The sequence below is a fragment of the Zootoca vivipara genome, chromosome Z2 (assembly GCF_965207765.1).
Source record: "Zootoca vivipara chromosome Z2, rZooViv2.hap1.1, whole genome shotgun sequence".
Taxonomy (NCBI): domain Eukaryota; kingdom Metazoa; phylum Chordata; class Lepidosauria; order Squamata; family Lacertidae; genus Zootoca; species Zootoca vivipara.
In genome coordinates this window covers 35,585,655-35,606,717 of record NC_142585.1, presented here as the reverse complement: position 1 = coordinate 35,606,717, position 21,063 = coordinate 35,585,655, and the positions used below count along the sequence as shown (strand labels likewise).

Sequence of the window (21,063 nt, the reverse complement as noted above, 5' to 3'; positions counted from 1 at the left end):
TTATTTTACTGATTGATTGAGTTCCTTACCAGGGAATGAACCTGTGGGGTGTTCCAAGTCACTTCCTTGATAGGTCTGTGGCTGGTCCTGCTCATATGAGCAGCTTTGGTAGATCCTATCCGAGGATCCTTCCCCCCCCCCCCCGTCACGGAAATGTGACATTGGCGCACCAATGAAGGTCCATTTCCTGCAGGGGGTGGAGGGGATCCTACGCACCCTGGGGCAGTTTGTGTAATTGGCTGTGTGGTTGAACACATACGCTGATTTTTAGTATTTTCTCTAATTGAATACATTCTAGTTTGGTGTTGAAACACTCTCTCCTCAGTTCAGCTTAATACAGTAGTACTCTCCTGCTCCAAGCATGTGGGCATTCCACCTCCCAAGGCAGCAAAATTTTGCTGCCAGAGGACAGCTGATCAGCTGCAGCAGGCAGCATGAAATACTTGCAGGGACCATAGGTTGCTCGTGGATTCAGCATCAATTCAGTTCTTTAACTTAGCCAGGTTCATTCATTTCATTTGAAGTTTACTCTGAGTAAAACATAATTTGAATACAAACAAACTTGCTCACTGATTTAATGGCAATTTCAGTATTGCTTGATACTGGGTTTTTATTTTATTTTCCTCATGTACCCAACATTTTCATTTTTTTCATTTATGTGTTTTCATTGACTAATTGTTATTCCCCATCTCAGCGTGTTTTGGCTTGTCTTTTTCAGATGAAAGTAACAGTCCCTTCTGGCCTGCACTCCACTGCTTCATGGTGATCCTGGATAAGCTTGGGTCCAAAGTGTGGGGGCAGCACATTGATCCAACTGAGGCATTCCAAACTATTAACAACAGTGTGAGTTATAATAAAGAAATAGAGAGAATTCGCCAAAGGTGCAAGAGGTCAGTCCTTTATCCTTTTATTACTGTTTTTATAATGCAGCATTTTGGAAGCCAGTGTGATGTCCTTTTATTCTTGCTGAGCAACTGGCCGTTCTGGCTGAGGCTGATGGGAATTGTCCATCAACATGTAACTATATTAGTTACCCCTGGATTAAGATTAAACAGATTTGATATAGTTTTTATGTTATCTGCAAATCAGATAAAGGCTTTGCTTAAAATGTTTTCAAGTGTTCCAGTTAAAATACCTATCAATAAAACTCACTGTTTCAATTGTAATTTGTTTTGGTTTTTTGTTTTAGTTCTAATACTAGTTTTATAAGTATATTATGTTTTGTAGGGATGGTTATCTGTAAAAAGTTAACCACTACATTGATTTTAATTATGAGTTTCCTGATTGGATTTGTGTTGTGTTCATACATTGTGGCACTTTCTAATTTTATGAAACATGGTTCCTGCAGAAAATATATCAGTGGAACAGTTTCCATCTAACATCATTGGGTGAGCTATGTTGCTCATGCCCATTTTGTGGATGTTGTGGTATTTCTTCCAAAGCCACCTAAGGAGCCTATGACTTAGTGAGGTTGTCTTTTCTGCATTTACAAATCATTGTGCATCCATGGTGTGTATGTGAACTATGGTTTGTTCCAGCGTGCCTTAGGTTGTCTCACAGATGAGCAAACAAACCAGTTTCTTTCTACAAAACTTAAATTGTAGTGCCAGACTGGAATCAACCAAAGCAAGCTGTGGTTAGTCATCTAGGCTGGGTTCAGATGTTCCAGCTCTGGAAAGAAATTAGTAAAGGAGTTGGACCAGAAGTCCTCCCTCCACTGAACTCCCCAAAGACACAGGCTTCAGTTGAAAAGTAGGCCTTTATTAGTACAAATGTACATAGGGTCAGTCTCTTCAAAAATACTGGAGGAGACTGCATTTTAGTGCTTTCAAACATTATTTCTACTTGACCAGTCATAACATTACAGCAAACTTTCCCATCACAGTTACAACTCACTGACACCATTCTAGACCAACCAGAGATCCTTTTGCTCTTCTGTCCAGTCCATCTCAACCTCATCTTAATATACATTTTTAAGGGTAACCTTTTTAAGGGTCTTTTAGATTAATTTCTCTATTAGTTGTTTATCAACATCTGTTTTCCATTATCTGTGATTCATTTATCAGGTTAAATATAAGTGCTGCTATGCCTAGCAGTTCTTTCACCATTGCCATACTGATTATTTGCTTACTTTCCTTCAGAGTTTGTTCCCTCATTGTACCAGGTACACATAACCTCTTAGTTAAATACTGTACAATGTTTTTTCCTTACTAGACGAGCTTAGTTAATCTTCATACACATATGTTAAAACTAATACATAATATGAGTCCTAAATATGAGTCCTAAAGGGTCAAAGTGGATTCAAACAAGATGAAGAAAAATGGAGATTTCTTTGCAATCATCTGTGGTTTAGAGTTAAAATTGAGTGGAACGCTGATCTCTCTGGCTTAAGCGAATTAGCTTTCACTAAGGCAGTTTAAGTCTGAGAGCAATTTAAGTACTCTTTGTGACAAATGTAAAACCATAATTATTTGCATAGTCTTTGGGACTCAGGGTCTTGAGCTTTAAGAATGATGTACACTACACATTTCAATAAATAGCTTTTGGTTTAAATGCTTTGCTTTCTTAATGTTTTTGAAGGACTAGATCTGTGCCACTATCAGAAACTGAAGATGAAATGGTCACCTGCAGCCAACTGGTGTATGGCTACCACCTAGAAAAGCCACAGAAGGTAACTTGCATGTTGATCTAATTTCTTGTCTCCTTCCATGATTGAAATATGGTTATATGGGCAGCTCCAGAGTATATCTGGAGAGAAGAATCAAACCACACCTGTCCTCTAGAACAAACACTTTTCATTTTCAAAGGCTGGATCCTGATGTTTGTTTGAAGGGTGGTTTCCTACCGGCAACAGAATTCAGCCTCCTGAAAACTTTGGTTTTTTCATTTAAAAAATGCTGCGCTCTGGATGATGCTGGGCTACAACTCCCATCGTCTCTGATCATTGGCCATGCTGGCTGAGGCTGATGGGATTTTGAGTCCAACATCTGAAGCACAACAAACCCCCTTTCATGTCATAGTAAAATCATTGGAAGTAAGGAGGATGGCAGCTGTATATGCAGGGGGGTGGGGGGCGGGGAAGGAATGGAGAACATGCTGTTAAAACAGTGACTTCTTGTTTCAGGTTACCGGGCAGAAATATGATGTTTGTGCTAATTACTTCCCTGACTTGTATGAAGATATGAGAAAATTAATCGATGCATTCCAGAATGACTTTGGCCAAGACATACGGTTGCACAACAGCACTTTTCTATGGCTCGTCCCTTTCATCCACTCCCTTATGGGCCTCAGGGAGCTGGGGATTGGCTACAGTGTAGAGGTTATGAACCACCTGTGTTTAAAAGCAGATGTCTCCGAGAACTCTGCTAAATCTTATGACAAAGTATCTCAGTTCTATATTTGGATCCTGGTGATCGTGATTCAACTCCATCTTAAGAAACAGTGCCTGGGTTCTCTGTGGGTCAGCGCGGAAAAATGGGTGCGGATAGTGGTAGCATGGGCCAAGGTTCCACGTGCAGTGTTCATGGTTGGCATTGAAAGAATGGTGGCCAGGAGCTGCTTAAGAAGTACAGCTACATCACCATCTGTGGAAACTGAGTCTGTGCAGTCTTTCTGCATGAAACTGATTCGTAATATCCTGAAGGAAGGCTTATGTGGTGAGAAGGCTCCTGTTTGTAAGCATTTCTTTGTTGAACTCAACATGCTTCTCCGTAACCGGATGAACTGGGAGCTGAGTTCCCGACAGACTGAAGAATTGCAGGGCACTCTAAAGCATATCATACGGAGCATGCGGGTCCAATTAGTAACTTCCCCCCCCACCTTGGAGAGCCCTCCCACTTGTGTAACTGAAAAGCAGGAAGGCATGTGTCCAGTGAATATGTGCAAGGACACAGGGGCAGGGAAGGATGAAGTCTGCCAAGAAGGCCAAGTACAGGATGACACGGATGTTCAAAAAAACATGAGCTGTCACCAGACACTAGGGGCCCATAACAAGGGAGACTTGGACTGGGGTATTGAGCACATAAGAGTTGAGAACATCAGGTCATTGGCGGAGACACCTATAGTTTCCAGACCTCTGATGACAAAGAACAATGACAACAGTGATGCTTTGGAGAAAAGTGTTGGTCAGAATGACCTTACAAGCCAAAGGAAACCTCTGAGACCTGACGTCACCCTGAAGTTGAGACAGCTGATTGAAAACAGTAGACGAAGCACCGCGCTGGAGCCAGAAACAGAGGAGGAGCAGTCAGTTAGAGACCAAAGGAAAAGCCAGGAAGGGCGGAAGAGTGATATTGTTGCAGGTAGCGCTAGCAACACATCAAAGCCATTTCTCTACAGGGACCTGCAAGTAGAGTTTAGAACAGATCAGCACAATCCTGAAGAAAGCAGCAGTGATGACTCGAGGGATAAGACGTCATTTGACATTATGAAGGATCTGGAGAATAGACCTGCAGAAGCTGTCGCTGACGCAACCACCACAGCAACAGATTCCCAAACTGACGTCCTCAGTAAAGACACATTCATTGCTTACACCAAAGACACTAGTTCCCCTGTTGACTCTAGGCAGGAAAGCAGCAAGAAAGTTATAGACTCTGATCAATCTCAGTCTTCCAGTGAGGACGAGTTGTCAATCCAGAGGATTATTATTTCTGATTCTTCAGATGAGGATGAAAACCAAGTGAGCTCTAGTAGAGAGAGCAGGAAAGATAAAACGTGTGTGTCTGAGAAGCAACCCAGTGCACAGGGGCAAGAGCCAATGAATACCTCACCGACAAATGCAGAACATGAATCGCAGTTGTTTGAGTTCGAAGCAGAATATGACATGTACTCAGAATGGCAGGACAGTCAAATGGATGAGGAACTGACAGAGGAGGAGAACCTTTTAGTGGAGACAGACAATGGCCACACAAACATTGACTTGGAAATAAATAACTGGGGTTATGAGCCGAATCCTCATTGGCTTAATGCCACTGAAGAAGCAAAAGAGGACCAGGTGCAAAATAGTAAAACTAAAACAAAGCCACATACACCGGCTCAGAAGGTCAACATTAGCAGCAGAAATGCAATGTGTTACTCGACTTCCACAGGGACGGATGCAGGGTGTTCCAGACATATAGATCCATCAGCACCTATTGATCCTTCAGAGTCAGCATCTACTGTCAAAGAGTCTACTATTCAGCCAGGGAATGCACCACCACAGGCAGAATCAGCAAGATCCACTCCTGCTGTGGTCCCACCCGCCAAAGTCCACCATTTTCCACCCCCAGCCTCACTGACAGAGGAACTTGGCCTGTCAAAGAAAGTCCGTAGAGCAGCTGAACTATCTCAGCGCACGCAGGACAGTCTCGCTGAGTTGCGTCGTTATGGGGAAATTGCTGGCAGGGTTGTACAGAAAAGGGCATCACAGCTAATAAATGCTACACACCTACCTATTAAAAAGAGAAAAATTCTTTCTTGCCAAGAACTTCAGTTCTATAGGCAGACAAGGCCTAATGAGAGAGAGAAGGGTAAGAACCCAAGTTCCTCAATCCTTGAAGCTAGAGTTAGTAAAACCAGCCCCTTGACCTCTACAGATTCCTCCTCTAGCTCTTCTGATGAGGATGTGGCTTTGAAAGTGGGAGAGCCACAATTGAATGAGAACATTGAAGATGACAACTTGTTTCTTACACAGCTGGATCCAGTGGACATGGAGCTGTGTTCACAAAGAGAAAGTGGCAGTAACCCCCCACACATGGAAGTCAGTGTATCTGCAAGCCCACTACAGGATGCTAAGGAGATATGCAAGGAAGCAGCTGAAGCAGGGGCTCACAGCACAAGCTGTTCTGCTGGTGGCCCACAAGACAATGCATCCACCAAGACTTTTGCACCCCCTAGGCTCTCCACGGTGAAAATCTTCAGTGTTTCTTCCCGGAGTGCGAACCTCACTAAGGAGCTCGAGAGTACCCCAAAAACCCCAGCAGTTCCGAAGAGCAAATCAAATCCCTTCAAGCCCCCCACCTCAAAGGAGAATGGATTGCAGTACAAAATCCCTTTGCTGAACAGCTTTCTCCAACCGCAGAATTTGAATAACGTCCCTCAGTTGCTAAATGTGCAAAATAAATCTAATGTGTATAATGGTGGGGTGCTGCCTGCCTCCAGAGCTGTTTCCAGGCGTGAAATGAATCCACGCGTCACACAAGCAAACAGTGTGAATGCCCAGCAGAGAAATCCTGCTATATTTATCAGAGAAATCCTGAAGTGGAACTATGACATGTTTGCACAGTTCAGTCAGTTTGGGCCACCAAGTCACCTCCTACAATCTATCATCACAACTGTTCCAGCCACGTTTAACGATTACAATGACTACTTCAATACTTTCTTCCCCTTAATGATGCTAAATACCTTTGAAACAGTAAGTAAAGTCTCCCTCAGCTCTTTGTAGTCTGGTGGCCACTTTTAACTGGAGTCTTTTGGCTAGTTTCAGGGAGGCCCACCTGGCTTAAAGAAACACATTTTTAATTGATTTTCAGACCTTGTCTGAAACAATAACAATAAAATAATAATAACTTGACATCTAAAACAAGTCAAGGCAGATAAAAGAACCATAAGAAGTAATGACACCCAATTTTAAATCATGACATCATGTTTCTCTAGGTGGTATAAGGGAAGATCTTTTCATGTCCATCTTTGAAACCTAAGAGAAATTCCCACCAAACCGAGTAAAAATGTTCAGGGTCCTCCTTCCCCTTGCAGACCCATAATTTAGGTTTTTTACACCATAGAGAAATATTCAAGCTCTGTAATGTTTTCCATTGTTGGGACTACGGAAATCTAGGCTGCTGCCAGCACCCATGTTTAACGTTCCTTTGAGCGAAAGGTCTTCATCATTTCTGCCAACATATTTATCAAAGAAAGCTGGGCAAAAATTTGAACAGGTATTTCTTGATCCCAGACCAGAATGATACGACCTGTGGGCATTCCCACCAAAGGTGGAAAATGTCCCTTTGTTCCCGCAGTCCTGCCAATTGTTCCGTGCTATAGTAGAAGTAATGTGGGATAATTGTGCTGATGCACAGTGCCACTGGTGTACTATTTTAAAGTGCATTCTTGGGCATGTGCAAATACAGGTTGGACAGTCTAGCGTTCCATAGCTTTATATTCAGCATTTTATGTACAAAGAATTAAGTATTTTTAAAAATACACACTTGTAAGGAGGATACATACCTTAGTTGGTGGACCCTTCAGGAAGTGCAGTGGAGGTGGTTGGGAGCTGCTGCATACCAGCAGGGGACAGGACCAGAGTTGGCAACAGAATGCCCCATTTTCCTCTTTCCTCCCCTCTTCTCTTCCTACCTCCACTGCAATTCCACTTAGGCTACATCGTCACCATACATTTAAATCATTATCATACTACTTTCTTTGTCTTTTTAATGAATTAATTTTTATTAATTTTTCATTAATAACATTCCAGTGTAGGCCACATTAATACAATACCAAATCATGCCAAATCACAGTACAATCAAAAGAGCCAATTAATCAGTTCCGAATTAAACATTTTTGGGTGACTTCCCATGTTCCGGCTATCAGGAGTTGATGTCATTCCTTGGTCCTGCACCAAGTCTTTTAATTAGTCCAAGTTCCACAATTCCGATCTTAATCCTTTATTTTAACGGCCACTGATGTGATGACTTTCGATCGTATTTAATAAATCCTTCATAAATCTCATTTTTACAACAAATTCAGAGGTTTGGACTCCAGGTTCTTCCAGTAGACCATAAGACCATCCATGTATATGTATATGTATATGTATATGTATATGTATATGTATATGTATATGTATATATGTAAACTGGGTATGTTCCTTCATCTCCAATGTTCAACAAAACTGCTTGACCGATTGAGGTGAACTTTTCACACAACATCACATGCGAATGTCCGAAGGCTATAGGAAAGTTTGCTAAGACGGATGTCACACCTGTGCTCGGTAAAAAACCCCAACCCCTGTGTTTCAAAACACACCACTCAGATGAAAATGCATGCTGGAAAAAGAACCAGGTTGCAAACCAGCGCCCTCTAGTAGTGCACCTATAAAACCTTCCCTCTCAATAGCACCTCAGCTCCCGTTTACATACGGCCGAAGCCTTTATAGACTAGGCCAAATGGAGGTACTGACTTGCCTGGGTGGGGGTTGGGGGGGAGGGGACGGGATAGGTCAGGACACGGTGGGCCCAGTCACAGGGATGAGCTGGGGGTGGGGGAGAAGGGGGCGTGATATGTCATGGGTCAGGACAGGGTCAGGGGAATCACACAGATGAGCCACAGCAACGCGTGGCAGGGCCAGCTAGTGTAGTATAAACCCTCTCTTTTAGTTCTGCTGAACTCCAGGTGGCTATGTTAGCTACAGTGGTAGAGCCACTTTGCCCAGGGCCCAACTCCACTGGTGGTTGATGCAGGCACCACACCTTTGGCACCAATTCTCTACAGCCTGTCTGCCCCTGACCAACTAGAATTTCTTCCTTATTCTACCAAGGGTCTTGGCTACACCAGAGTGCCCCAGCTTCTTCAGCTTTGTTAGAGTGTGGTGCTGATAATGCCAAGGTTGCAGGTTTGATCTCCATATGGGACACCTGCATATTCCTACATTTGCGGGGGTTTGGACTAGATGATCTGCAGGGTCCCTTCCAGTTCTATGATTCTGTGACACAACTAGCTGCCACCTTGCCCAGCCCCAGTGGTTTCTACCCATTATTTGTATAGTATGTCATCCGTGAGCTCTAGACTCTCCCATTGAGACCAAAATGCCTTCATGGTGGTGGAGAGTGGGGACACGAACTCCTCAGGGTGGAAGAGCCCATGAATTAATTTTTCACTTACACAAAGCATTGATGTCTGGATCACCCCTTTGTAAAGTCTAGTGGATGGAAGAGCACTCTTCATAGCTGCTGTGTTAAGCCAAAACTTGCTTTTTCTTGTAGGTGGCACAAGATTGGATAGAGAACCAGAAATCGAAAGACAAAAGGCCTTGCCACTTAATTTTGCTGAACTTCAATCTGGACACAAATGAAGCAGATTTTACAGGTGAGTGAGAATTTCACAGCATATAAACAAACTGCAGTAAAAATTCGGTTCTGTTTTCAGTGGTGGTTGAAGTAGATAGCAAATGCTTGTGTTAAGGTGAAATTGCTGGGGTAAGCAGACAAGTGCTATTATACTTCTTCTTGCCTGCATAATTTTTGCTTTTCTGCCCACATGTTGATGGGTGTTTTAGACCATTTTCAGTTTTGCACTGATCTGATTTTTTTTAAAAAAGATGTTTATACCAATAATTTTATTGTTTTATACCTCTTGTATAAAAGAAGTATAAAACCTTGAGGTGGGTGGGTATAAATTTTGGGAAACAAAATAAATCAATATCCCATGCCCATGACCCAAGCAAACTGAACTCCAGGGGCTCTAAAGGATTAAATAAATAAAAAACTAATACTACTTTAAAAAACAACAGGGATTGAGGAGAGGTGTGCCTGTTTTATCTCAACACCTAGATTGCTTTCTATGTTTCTGAAACTGTTCTCATCAGGTCTTACAAATGAAAAAAACAAAAAACTCATACTACTAAATTGACAAAAGATTATTAGGATGGGTCACAGGTGTAACTGAAAATTCAAAGCTGAGCTTCAGCAACTTGTGGTTGATGTGTTTCTTTTTACTGAGGGTTTGGTAATATCAAAGCCATATCCATATGTGGCTAGATGCTTGCATATTTTTATTCTGTGTTCAAATTATTTTTCCAGCTAACCTCTCGGAGAGCAAGTTGAGGAAAAATCAGTACCCAAAGCAAGATGACTTTGTGGTCTTAACAGTGTATGAAAAGCAAGCCTTTCATAGCAACCCTGGCGAGGGAGAAAGCCGCCCAGTGCACCATGTCGGTTGCGTGACTCGGTTTTATTATAGTAAGTAACAGTGGGGGAAAGAATCACCTTAGCCCAACCATTTGTGTCATTAATTCTTTTGATTTGGGATATTCCTTTCTGCTATTTGAGCGTGGAATTCTAGCTCGGCCCATATATTGCAACAAGCTTTGTGGTTAAGGAAAATTAACTCTAGTTTGATGTAAAGCCGGACTTGACAAACTATGGTGTATGGTCAGCTGGCAAGCCAAGAAATCTAGAGATCATGATTTGACATCAGAAACCATGGTTTGAAGTGGGGTTGCAATCCATGGTTTTGGGGAATGAATGCAGACAAAGAACTCTAAACCATATTTGTTAGTATGTATATATACTGGAAATGCTCTCAAACTATGATTTGGGATGCAGGTGGTGTGGTTTAAATCACCGTGCCACTTGGACTTGCCGATTGGAAGGTCGGCAGTTTGAACGGGGTGAGCTCCCGTTGTTCGGTTCCAGTTCCTGCCAACCTAGCAGTTCGAAAGCACACATTGCAAGTAGATAAATAGGTACCGCTCCAGCGGGAAGGTAAACAGCGTTTCAGTGCACTGCTCTGGCTTTGTCAGAAGCGGCTTAGTTATGCTGGCCACATGACCTGGAAAAACTGTCTGCAGAGGCGGACAAACGCCAGTTCCGTCGGCCTGTAAAGCGAGATGAGCGCCGCAACCCCAGAGTCATTCACAACTGGACTTAACTGTCAGGGGTCCCTTTAACTTTATATATACAGTACTGGAAATGCTCTCAAACTATGATTTGGGTTTTAAATGATGATGAATGCATATAGTGTTATTTCTGAATTTTATCCCTATGTATGTGTCTTTTCTTTTTAAAAAATAGAAAGCAAAGAGCAGGATGCCATTAGCCTGTCTATCAAGACACAAGGGAATTTGTCCTGTATCGAAAAGAGAGTAAAGTGCCTCACCATTGGTTCGATGGTCACCATACAGCGAATGTTTAAGGCCCTTCTTCTGCTTAACCGAAGCCCTCTAGCCCAAGCCATAATACGCCCAGAATACACCAACTTCTCTCTCACGGGATCAAATGCGAACTCTGATAATTGTGTAAGTGTTTGAATTGGTTTTAAATGGGTTAAAGATATTACCCAGTTCTGATTTAGGGAAGTATAAGATCCTTGCTACCCATTACCAAATTGTATACCAATGAGCCATGTTTTAAGCTGAAATTCCCCCAGAGATGGGTAGAGAAGGCCAGAGAGAGGGGAGATGATGTCTGTTTACTGTATTTCTACTCCAGCAGCCAACTTTCCTTAGTGGGTTGGGGAGGGGGAAGAAAAGAAGTGACAGTTAACTGGTAAGATCAGCAACAAATGGAAGCTCTCTTTCCTTCTGCCATCTCCAAGGAAACCTTCGGAATTATGGTTCATAAACTGCTGCTTTTCATATGATGCCCACAACATGGCTACAGATCACTAGACCTTGGGAACAGGGAATGGTCTTTTAGATGTCTTACAGGGGTGAGGAACTTCAGGTCCAGGGGCCAAATTCCACCCTCAAAGCCTCTGTCTGGCCCTTGCAACTGTCCCCAGGCTATTTCCCTCAGCAGCCTTGCTTTGCACCTTCCTTGAGTGGTTTTGTTTTTTGCCTGGCTGTGATGTGGTGTCTTGAGTGTGAAGAAGCAACTGTACAAAGGTAAAATCTACTATGTTGTTCTGCTCATATTTGTCCCTGGCATTTGGCCTTAGAAGGTTGCTCAAGAAGGAATGTTGTCTTCACCTAGGAGTATAATTCTACCTACTCCTTTATGTCTCCTTTTTATTATGCATTTTGTGCTGTCATTTTGTATTTTTATGTTGTGAACCTCCCTATGAGCTTCGGATGAAGGGCGGTATACAAATTTAATCACTCATTATAAAAATAGTAATATTGCATGAACTATGGCCTAGCTCAAAGCAGGAGAATTAGCAAGGTTCCTGTCCCAGGAACCCACATGCGCACACTAAGCCATGGTTTGGCATAGCAGCAGTGTGAACCAAGTCACAGAAATCTCAGGGAATAGAAAGTTCTGGTGAATGACATGCCTTTTTCCTCTCCCCCACCCCACAGTCTTTGTACATGAGAGAATTTAATGAAGATCAAAGGACAGCTATTAAAACAGCTTATGCCCTCGTGACACAGTATCCTTCACTGCCCAAAGTTTGCTTGATCCATGGGCCACCTGGGTCTGGGAAATCTAAGACTATCCTTGGACTCCTTTACTGCATTTTCATTGAGGTGGGTTAGGTTGATAACACCCTGCATGTGCCAGTCCTTGTGAAATGCATGCGAGTAGTTAATAGGCTTAACAACAAATGGCATCCCCATCTGTCTTATTCTGGTGTCTTATTCTGCCCAAAGTTTGCATGATCCATGGGCCACCTGGGTCTGGGAAATCTGAGACTATCCTTGGACTCCTTTACTGCATTTTCATTGAGGTGGGTTAGGTTGATAACACCCTGCATGTGCCAGTCCTTGTGAAATGCATGCGAGTAGTTAATAGGCTTAACAACAAATGGCATCCCCAGCTGTCTTATTCTGGTGGCAGATTACAAGACACAATATTTTATATTGCTTTATGTAAAACACTTAAGGTTTTATTTTCAGTTATTGTTGTTAATTAATGGGAAACAACATAGCTATAATGGTAGAGTGTTTGCTCAGCATACAGAAAAGGTCCCATAATTGATCCCTGGCATTTCCAGGTATAGCTAGGAAAGGGTCCCTGCCTGAAACCCTGGAGGCAAGTGACGTCAGTCCATGCATCCTATTGAGGGAGATGGGCCAGTATAAGGAAGCTTCCTATGTTCCTATATAAATCTTGTTAAATAAATAGTAGTCCCTCTTATTATATACTGGTTTTAGCCTGGCGCTTAAAAGAAAAAAAAAAAAGTAGGGTTGCTTTCTTCTCTTTTTTTATTGGACCTGTTCTTGTCCCTTTACATAATGTCTATTCTGCACTTGCAAGGAATTGAGCCTTCAATGAGGCAGCACTTATTCTCTGGAACTCCCTGCCCATTGAAATAGTACAAGCATATTCCTTGTACTATTTCTGCTCAACCTTTTCTTTAAGGCAAGCCTATCCAGACGTATACTTTTATTATGTACATCTGGTTTTTTTTATTTAAAAAGGTTATTTTTATCTCTTATTTTCATCATTTTATATGTCTGATTATTTGCTATTTTTTTAACTTTATGTAAACCACCCACCCACACACACACACACACACACACAGCGGTATATAAATCTTGTTTAATAAAAAAATGCAGAAAAGATGAAGATCTTATAAATTGCTATGTATTAGGTTGCTATTAAAGACACAGGTGTAAGAGGAGGGACTGGTAAAGAAAAAATGTATATAGATAACTCTGAATGGTTAAAGATTCATATTCTTCATATGATTTATGATCCTTCAAACATAAAATCCAGAGTACACAATTTGTTGAATCCATTGCTAGTCTATAGCAGGCAGTATGTAAAAGAGGACTGGATAAATTTATGGAGAATAAGACTATCAATGGCTACTAGCCACATCCTGAGGCATCAATGCTTCTGAATATCAGTTGCTGGAAACCTCAGGAGGGAAGCAGGGGCATAGGAAGGGGGGTGCGGGGGATGTGGTCCACCCTGAGAGTCATCCTTGAGGAGGGTGACAAAGTGGCACACTGCGGAGGGTGGGGCCTAGCCTGCAGCACACCTGAGCCACAAGTCTCCTGGGAGTGACATGGTGGCTCGGCGCCCCACGCTGCCAAAAACAGCAGCATGGGGCTTGCGTCTGCTGGGTGGACTCCATGGGCAACTCACCATGGTGCCCCCATGGGCGGATTGCCCCGCCACTCCGAGTGCCGGAGCAACTGGTTACACCCCCCAGAGGGAAGAGTGCACTTGTGCTCAGATCCTGCTTCCTAGTTTCCCACAAGCATCTGGCTGGCCCCTGTGAGAACAGGATGCTGGACTAGTTGGGTCATTGGCCTGATCCAGCAGGCTCTTCTTAGTTGTACTTGGAATAGACTCTCTGCAGTTACTGTGCATGATTAACAGAGGCCTCGTAATTTTAAGGGTCTACTCTGAGTAAAATTTAGATGGATACAACCATTATGCTTTAAAAAGGGACCATGATATAAAAGGGTGTAAGACTGCCCTACATTATTGCATTTACATTTTTTCTCCATCTTCTTTGTGCCCTGAGGGAACTGCAAGGGAGTCAGTTATTTGGCTAAATATTAGAGGGCACTTCATAGAGTTAGGAGCTTTTCAAATGAGACTATCTCAGGGTGTGTGGGTTGCAGGAGGTCCTTTACCCCCAGCATTTTTTTCAGGGATGTTGAGGTTGCAGTGTAGACCCTTTGTCCAGTAGGGAGTTGGACTAGATGGTGTTTGAAAGACCCTTCAAGGATTAAAACAAAATTTAAAAAAATCCTTCCAGTAGCACCTTAGAGACCAACAAGGTTTGTCACAGGTATGAGCTTTTGTGTGCATGCACACTTCTTCAGATGCTCACTGGGAATTATTCAAGAATTATTATGCATTCCTCTTTTGATAATAATTTTTATTAGTTTTCAATTACAATAATCCAATGTTAGCCTCATTATAACAATGCCAAGTTATAATACAATTCCTTGTTCTTCCATGTGTGGATTGTTGTGCATTCCTAGACTGGACATGACTATTTATATGATACAGTTGTTTCAATTGTGCTACTCTGGGTGTAATGTACAACTTCTCTCCTCCCCCTTTTGCAATCTCCAGAGACCAGGAAAAAGAAATTCTGTGCAAAGCAAAATCAAGAACCGTGTGCTGCTGTGTGCCCCATCCAACGCTGCCGTCGACGACTTGATGAAAAAAATTATTCTTATGTTCAAGGAAAATTGCCAGGACAGTAGCAAACCTTTGGGTACACTGAGTTCTTGTCCAGTTCTCATCTGTGGAATTCATGGTTTGGTGGGATCAATTGGCTTGGTTATAGCTAAACACTAAGACTTATTGAGGGTTTAAGTCATTTAGGACTGTGCCTCCACCCTTTCAGTGTAGTTAGCAGTAATTACTCTTACTGTAGCATATGTTCCTGCAGAAAAGTCATTCCAAATGGTGCCTGGTGCCATCTCTGTTTATCTTTTAGACTCCAAGCATGGTCTTTCCTGTACATCCTTACACTTTTTTTAAAAAAGGATATTTAGGATCCTTTGAGATATTTTTAGTGTTGCACTTACCTACTGAAAGGTTTGCTTCATTTATTCTTGCTAGTTTTAGTGGGTTTTTGTTTTTTTGTTTTTAAAAATGTTATTTGTATTTGTTTTTTGGTAAACCATCCTATGGGTGTTTTCAGCAAAAGAACATTAAGTACCTGCAGGATCAGGCCAATAGTCCATGTAGCCCTCTTCTGGTTCTCATATTGACTACCCAAAAAATCTAAATGCTGCAACCTTTCCTTGTAGGAGAGTTGTTCTATCCCCTTGATCATTTAGTTGCCCTTTCCTGAACATTTTCCAGCTCTTAACTTAATGTCCAAGATGCAGATTTCAGGATTTGCTAATTGTCGAATGCTTTGCTTTCTTTCTTTTTCAAAAAACAAACTAATTTAGCAAGGCACTGAGTATCTGTTTTACATCTAGGAAACTGTGGCGACATCAACTTGGTGAGACTGGGACAAGAAAGCTCGATCAACAATGATGTCTGGAGGTTTAGTCTAGATGCCCAGGCTGACCATGAGATGAGTGAGTATCTTATAAAGGGTTTTTTACGGTTCCTCCCCCGGCCCAATATATTTTAATGTATTTTAATCTTTGTTGGAAGCTGCCCAGAGAGGCTGGGGAAACTCAGCCAGATGGGCAGGGTACAAATAATAAATTATTATTAGTAGTATTATTTTATTAGAAGCATTTCATTTATAAAAAGAGAGTGAGGAAAGAGAAAGAAAATGAGTGAGAATGAAAAATAGAAAATTCTGTTACATTACCATACATAAATATCCAGATGTGTATATTCTTATTATCCTAATACACATACAATTGTCAGTAGTTTATTCTGTTTAAACTCATTCCAAATATTATTGTATTTATCCAAAGAAAGTCTGCATCTATAAACTGTCCAATCATATGTTAAGCCATTAAGGGGAATCATAGCTCTGTTCTTCCAATTCGTCAGTATCAGTCTCTTGGCCACCATTAGGTCACGTAGATTCCATTTTTGCTGTCCTCTTGTCAATTTCCATACAATGGGTATATAGTTCAAGAGCACATTCACCTCTGAAAATCTTAAATTTTTCTGTAGTGTCTTTTTTTATATAGTTCAACACTTCCTCCCCAAAACTTAGTAAGTGTGGGACGCAGTAAAAGCATATGTTTCAATGAAGCACTGTCTATATTACAGCTACAACAAAGAGCTACATTAGATAGTCATTTCTTATACAAACATAAGGGAGTCCAGTAGAAAATAATACTTAGAATCTACTGGACTCCCTTATGTTTGTATAAGATCCATCGATGCATCCGATACTGAAGCCATGACATTTTCCTACTGTCTAGGAAATAGTGAACATTCCAAATCTTTATTCCAATAATTTCTTAAACTCTGCCTATCGCACTTATTTGTTGATAATAAATATCTATAAAAAGTAATCCCTGCCTTTTTAGTTTCAAACTAAATTATCTAATTGCTCCAAAATCTTGGGTGTGTCAGATGTTGTGAAGGCCACTGGACCAAAGATGTTGTTGCTGCAAGTATTGTCGCTGGGCCACCTCTGACAGATGGTATTTTTCTCTAAGAGTATCGTACATGTAAAATTTGTCGTCTTCATCTATCAGTTGTTGTTTTTCCCCCATGGGCAATTGTCTCCTGATTAGTTGTTTTAATAGTGAGGTACAAAAGTTGGTCTCTGTTCTATCTGAAATAGTCTTCCCACATTATAAACCCAGAGCTGAGATTAGCTGAGGGGATGAAATCCTGTAATACCATCCTATCCCTCCCATCCTATCCAGGTCTGTAGCCGGAGATTGTTTAATTAAATAAATTTATATGTGCAGGTTCTGCTTAGCAAACACAATATGTTTCCTGGAAATAGTTTGTTAGGCAAAAGTTCGTAAAACAAGTAGTCCCTAAGTAATTACTTCTAATGCTAATGTGGGATTTATCTCCCGAAAATGGCTTCTGCTGGCTAGCAGAGCACAAACAAACAAGAAAGTAAGGAAGTTGATTGTTTGGCTGTCTGAATCTGCAAAGTGTATGGTGAGGTTTGGGCATAATTCTTTATGTGCCATTAGGTGAATTTTCAGATAGCAAGCATGCAGACAGCAGGACCTGTGTGTACTCTGCCCTTACAAGGCTTCTTATTTAAATATAATAGAAATAATGAAGCATCACATAATAAACAACATAATAAACAACAACATCCTATATAATAAAGTCCCTGTGTCTCTGCGTCCAGTTCCTGTGTCCGCGCTACTGCGCATGTGCCCCATGGACACAGGGATTGGATGCAGAGACTGGATGCACACACACACACACACACTCCCCACCCCCCACCCCTCTGCCTACCATTTACCTGCGGCCGCCAACCGCTGCTCCCGGCTGCTCCCCCTGGCGACCAGCAGCAGACTGCTTGCCTTCGCCAAGGAAGCCGAAGGGGCAGCGGGTGCTTTCTGGGCGAAGGCAAGCAGGCGGGCTGCCTGCCCGCTTGCCTTCGCTGAGGAAGTGCCTGCTGCTGCTTTGGCTCGGCAGCAGCAGCGCTTCCTCGGCGAAGGCAAGTGGGCAGACAGCTCGCCTGCTTGCCTTTGCCGAGGAAGTGCCCGCTGCCGCTTCGGCTCAGCAGCAGCAGCACTTCCTCGGCGAAGGCAAGCAGGCAGGCAGCAGGAATTCCTCCCCTTCTTCCCGCCGCCAAGCCAGTCCCCGAGCCGAAGTGCGGCGCGGCGGGGGCTTTTTGCCGTTTGCCTTCCCGGAGCCCGGAAGCTTAGAGCAGACCCATTGAAATTAATGGACCTGACTAGCACTAGATACAAACCTGCAGTTTTATGAATTTTAGGAGCATTGAATTTCAGTGTGTGTGAGAAAGCATCTTGGTAAATGACCAATGTTCTGTTTCAAAAGTGGGATATAAATGACTAAACTAAAACCACTTGGTTGGATTCCTTAGACCGAGCAGCCCTTGGCACAAAGCAAGATATTTACAGACGAAAAGAAGAGCTGGATCAACAGCTGGACATTCTTTCTCGCCAGCGTGCTATAGAAAAAAACAAAAGCGTAGACAAGGTACTTGTTTGTTAGCATGGGTAATTGAACTAGGATTAGCGTGTCCAAATCAGACTGTTGAGTAGGCCGGCATTCTGAAACTTGTTTGGACCTGCTTTGCAGTTAAAAGTGTGAAGGCATGGGGGAGGGGCCAAAATGCTGTGGTGTCATGCTTCACTTGATCAAGGACGCAGTCTCCATAAATGGGGGGCTCAAGCAGCAAGGGGGCTGTGCAGAACACATTTTTTTAAGTAATATTTGTTATATTGAGTTGGAGCAATGGCCCATCTAGCTCAGCATTGTCTGCTCTAACTAGCAGTGTCTGTCCAGAGTTTCTGGCAAGGGTATCTCCCAAGCTTACCTGGAGATGCCATTGGGGATTGAACTGTGACCCTCTGTGTGCAAAGCAGATGCTCTACCTCTGCACAGCTGCCTGTCCCCTAAAATGAAATAAGGTTCCAGTCCCCAGGGTTCTGAATTAAAGCTGACTTAATAGCTGCTCTCCACTGAATCAGACCATTGATCTCTCTAGCATTGTTTACATCAGGGGTAGGAAGTGGTTTGTTTGTTTTTTTGCCTGGCTAGAATGTGTCCTCCGAGTTTTACTTTCCTGGATAGCAGATTGGGAGAGAGGGTGTAGAATTGAGTCAACTGTACAAAGGGAACAACTTGCATTCATTGTTCCACCCATTACTGACACATGACCCCTGCAAGCTTTCTCAGAAAGGGACGCAGCCATGAGGTTGAAAAAGGTTCCTCACCCCTGATCTACACTGACTGGCAGCAGCTTTCCAGGGTTTCAGACAATGGATATTCCTCCCTGGAAATGCTATTGAGGACTGAACTGGAGAGCTTCTGCATGCTTAGCAGATACTGCTCCTGAGCTCAGGAAGCTGCCTTATCTTTCATCCATCCAGCTCATTTTCTCAACACTGACAGGCAACAGTTCTCTGTGGTTTCAGACAGGGTTACCTGCCTAGCCCTACCTGGAGATGCCATTGGAGATTGAATCTTGGACCCTCTGCATCCAAAGCAGATGTTCTGCTGCTGAACTATGCTCTTCCCCATGCTTGGTTGTTTATGCTTGCTAAAAATAAGAGTGCAACTTTCCCACTTTCATTCAGATGCGAATGTTAGACCAGGAGATTTGCACACTTGCTGAGGAAAGAAGGAGGGTCACTGTTCAACTGAAGAAGGTAACCATTTGATCTCTAAGGTGTTCTTAAAAACAGCCTCACTCAGTGAACTGCTTTGTTTCATCGTGCAAAAAAGTGTTTGTGTCTTGAGTTAGCTCCAGCTTAGGATATACCTCTCATTACCGCAGATCACTGATGGTGCTGCAGCTCTGTTGCACATCAGTCATGTGCCCCTAACTCAGCCAAGTCATAGACTTATAAGCATTTGTGGGGGCTCAGAGATCATCTAGTCCAGTGTCTTGCTTTCTGTTCAGCTATTAAGGTGCCAGTCTGAGCCTTGAAATGCACATCAAATGAAAAGAAGAAGTTAGAAGTGTAGCACTCCCTCCTACTTCCTCTTTCAGCTCTACAAGTTGTATGCAACTAAATTTTAATGGGCTCATTATGTTGGATACAACCTTTTGCACTTTCCAAGGCAGGGGGTAGCTCTCCTCACCACCTTGTGGCACAGAAGGTGGGGCTCAGGGGCTTAGTGGGCATTGGGAGAAGCAGCACTGTTGAGTGCCACACTGGTGAACACATATGTCTTCAAATGGACTCTACGCAGGTATTGGCTGTGTTCATCCTGAGTCATAGGAGCATAGGGAAGCTGTTTTATATTGAGACCATTGGTCTATCAGGGTCAATACTGTCTGCACTGACTGGCAGTGTCTGTTCAGGATTTCAGGCAGGGGACATCTAAAGCCCTAGCTGACTACTGGCTAATGAAGCTGCCGCCTTCTGCATTCAAAGTGGGTACCCCTCCACAGAGCTGTGGCCCTTCATTTTAGCATCTAAGCCACTTCTTCCTCTAAAAGGAGCTGAATTCATCTTTAACCAAACACTGAGCATGGACTTGTTGTTGTAAAAACAAATTGGGCTCTGTCTGAAAACTAAGTCTTCTTCAAAATGAAATTCCCGGCTCTTGTGTTTTCCAGGATTGCGGACGATCACAAGGCGATTTGAAAGCGAACATCATCCTGAAGTCTCACATCATCTGCTGCACGCTGAGCACCAGTGGGAGTAGCATGCTGGTATCAGCATTCCAGCGGCAGGGCTGTGACCCTCTGAGTTGTGTCATTGTGGATGAGGTTAGTGGGCACTATGGCAGCAAGGGGGTATTCAGTGGGGAGGGTGTCCTTGGTACCTTTTATGCACCGCAGAAACCCTGTTCACGTTGGCTGGCTTTGTATTTATTTATTTGATTGTTTATTTCCATCACTGACACCACCTTCTGATGCTAAATTCCCTCAAGGCAGCTTTTTTTGTTCAGTGTGATATTTTGAGATGTGCATGGGTGGTTTGCCTGGGGTTTTTTGTTGGAGGTACCAGTGAGTCAGAGCCTTGCCAGTTTTTCTTCTGTGAATGGGTTTTTTTGTGGAGCCCATAACAGTTTCTTAGATTTCCAGATAGGCCCCTGAGTGCCAAAAGGTTGGGTATCCCTGTTAGGAAATGAAGGATGCTGCCTTATAGTGAATGAGACCATTGACCCATCTTGCCTATCCTGACTGGCTGCAGCTCTCCAGGGTTTCAGGCAAGAGTCTCTCCCAGCCCTACCTGGAGATGCCACTGGGGATTGAACCTGGGACCTTCTGCAAAGCATGTGCCTTCTGGAGGACATCTTTTGTCTCCCCACAAGAGGCCTTAGACAGGCCTCTCTTACCCCCCTTCTCTGCAGCGTAACAACAGTAAATATACTTTGCCTATAAGGACTGCCGCTTGTTTCCTCTTTCTCTGACCCTGGG

General features: G+C 42.9%; 1 protein-coding gene across 3 annotated transcripts in view; it reads left to right on the top strand.

Moving 5' to 3' along the window:
• The window catches only part of SETX (senataxin), a 52,020-nt gene that overhangs the window by 20,909 nt on the left and 10,048 nt on the right, over positions 1 to 21,063 (top strand). For 2 of the 3 annotated variants that reach the window (XM_060270112.2, XM_060270113.2), the window contains exons 7-18: positions 719 to 890; positions 2,581 to 2,671; positions 3,125 to 6,391; positions 8,955 to 9,057; positions 9,771 to 9,929; positions 10,764 to 10,987; positions 11,990 to 12,157; positions 14,670 to 14,814; positions 15,533 to 15,634; positions 18,049 to 18,164; positions 19,268 to 19,339; positions 20,257 to 20,409. In XM_060270112.2, coding sequence (XP_060126095.2) covers positions 719 to 890; positions 2,581 to 2,671; positions 3,125 to 6,391; positions 8,955 to 9,057; positions 9,771 to 9,929; positions 10,764 to 10,987; positions 11,990 to 12,157; positions 14,670 to 14,814; positions 15,533 to 15,634; positions 18,049 to 18,164; positions 19,268 to 19,339; positions 20,257 to 20,409 — 4,772 coding nt within the window. The remainder of the gene's footprint in view (positions 1 to 718; positions 891 to 2,580; positions 2,672 to 3,124; positions 6,392 to 8,954; positions 9,058 to 9,770; positions 9,930 to 10,763; positions 10,988 to 11,989; positions 12,158 to 14,669; positions 14,815 to 15,532; positions 15,635 to 18,048; positions 18,165 to 19,267; positions 19,340 to 20,256; positions 20,410 to 21,063) is intronic. The other variant, XM_060270114.2, reaches the window with a different exon arrangement.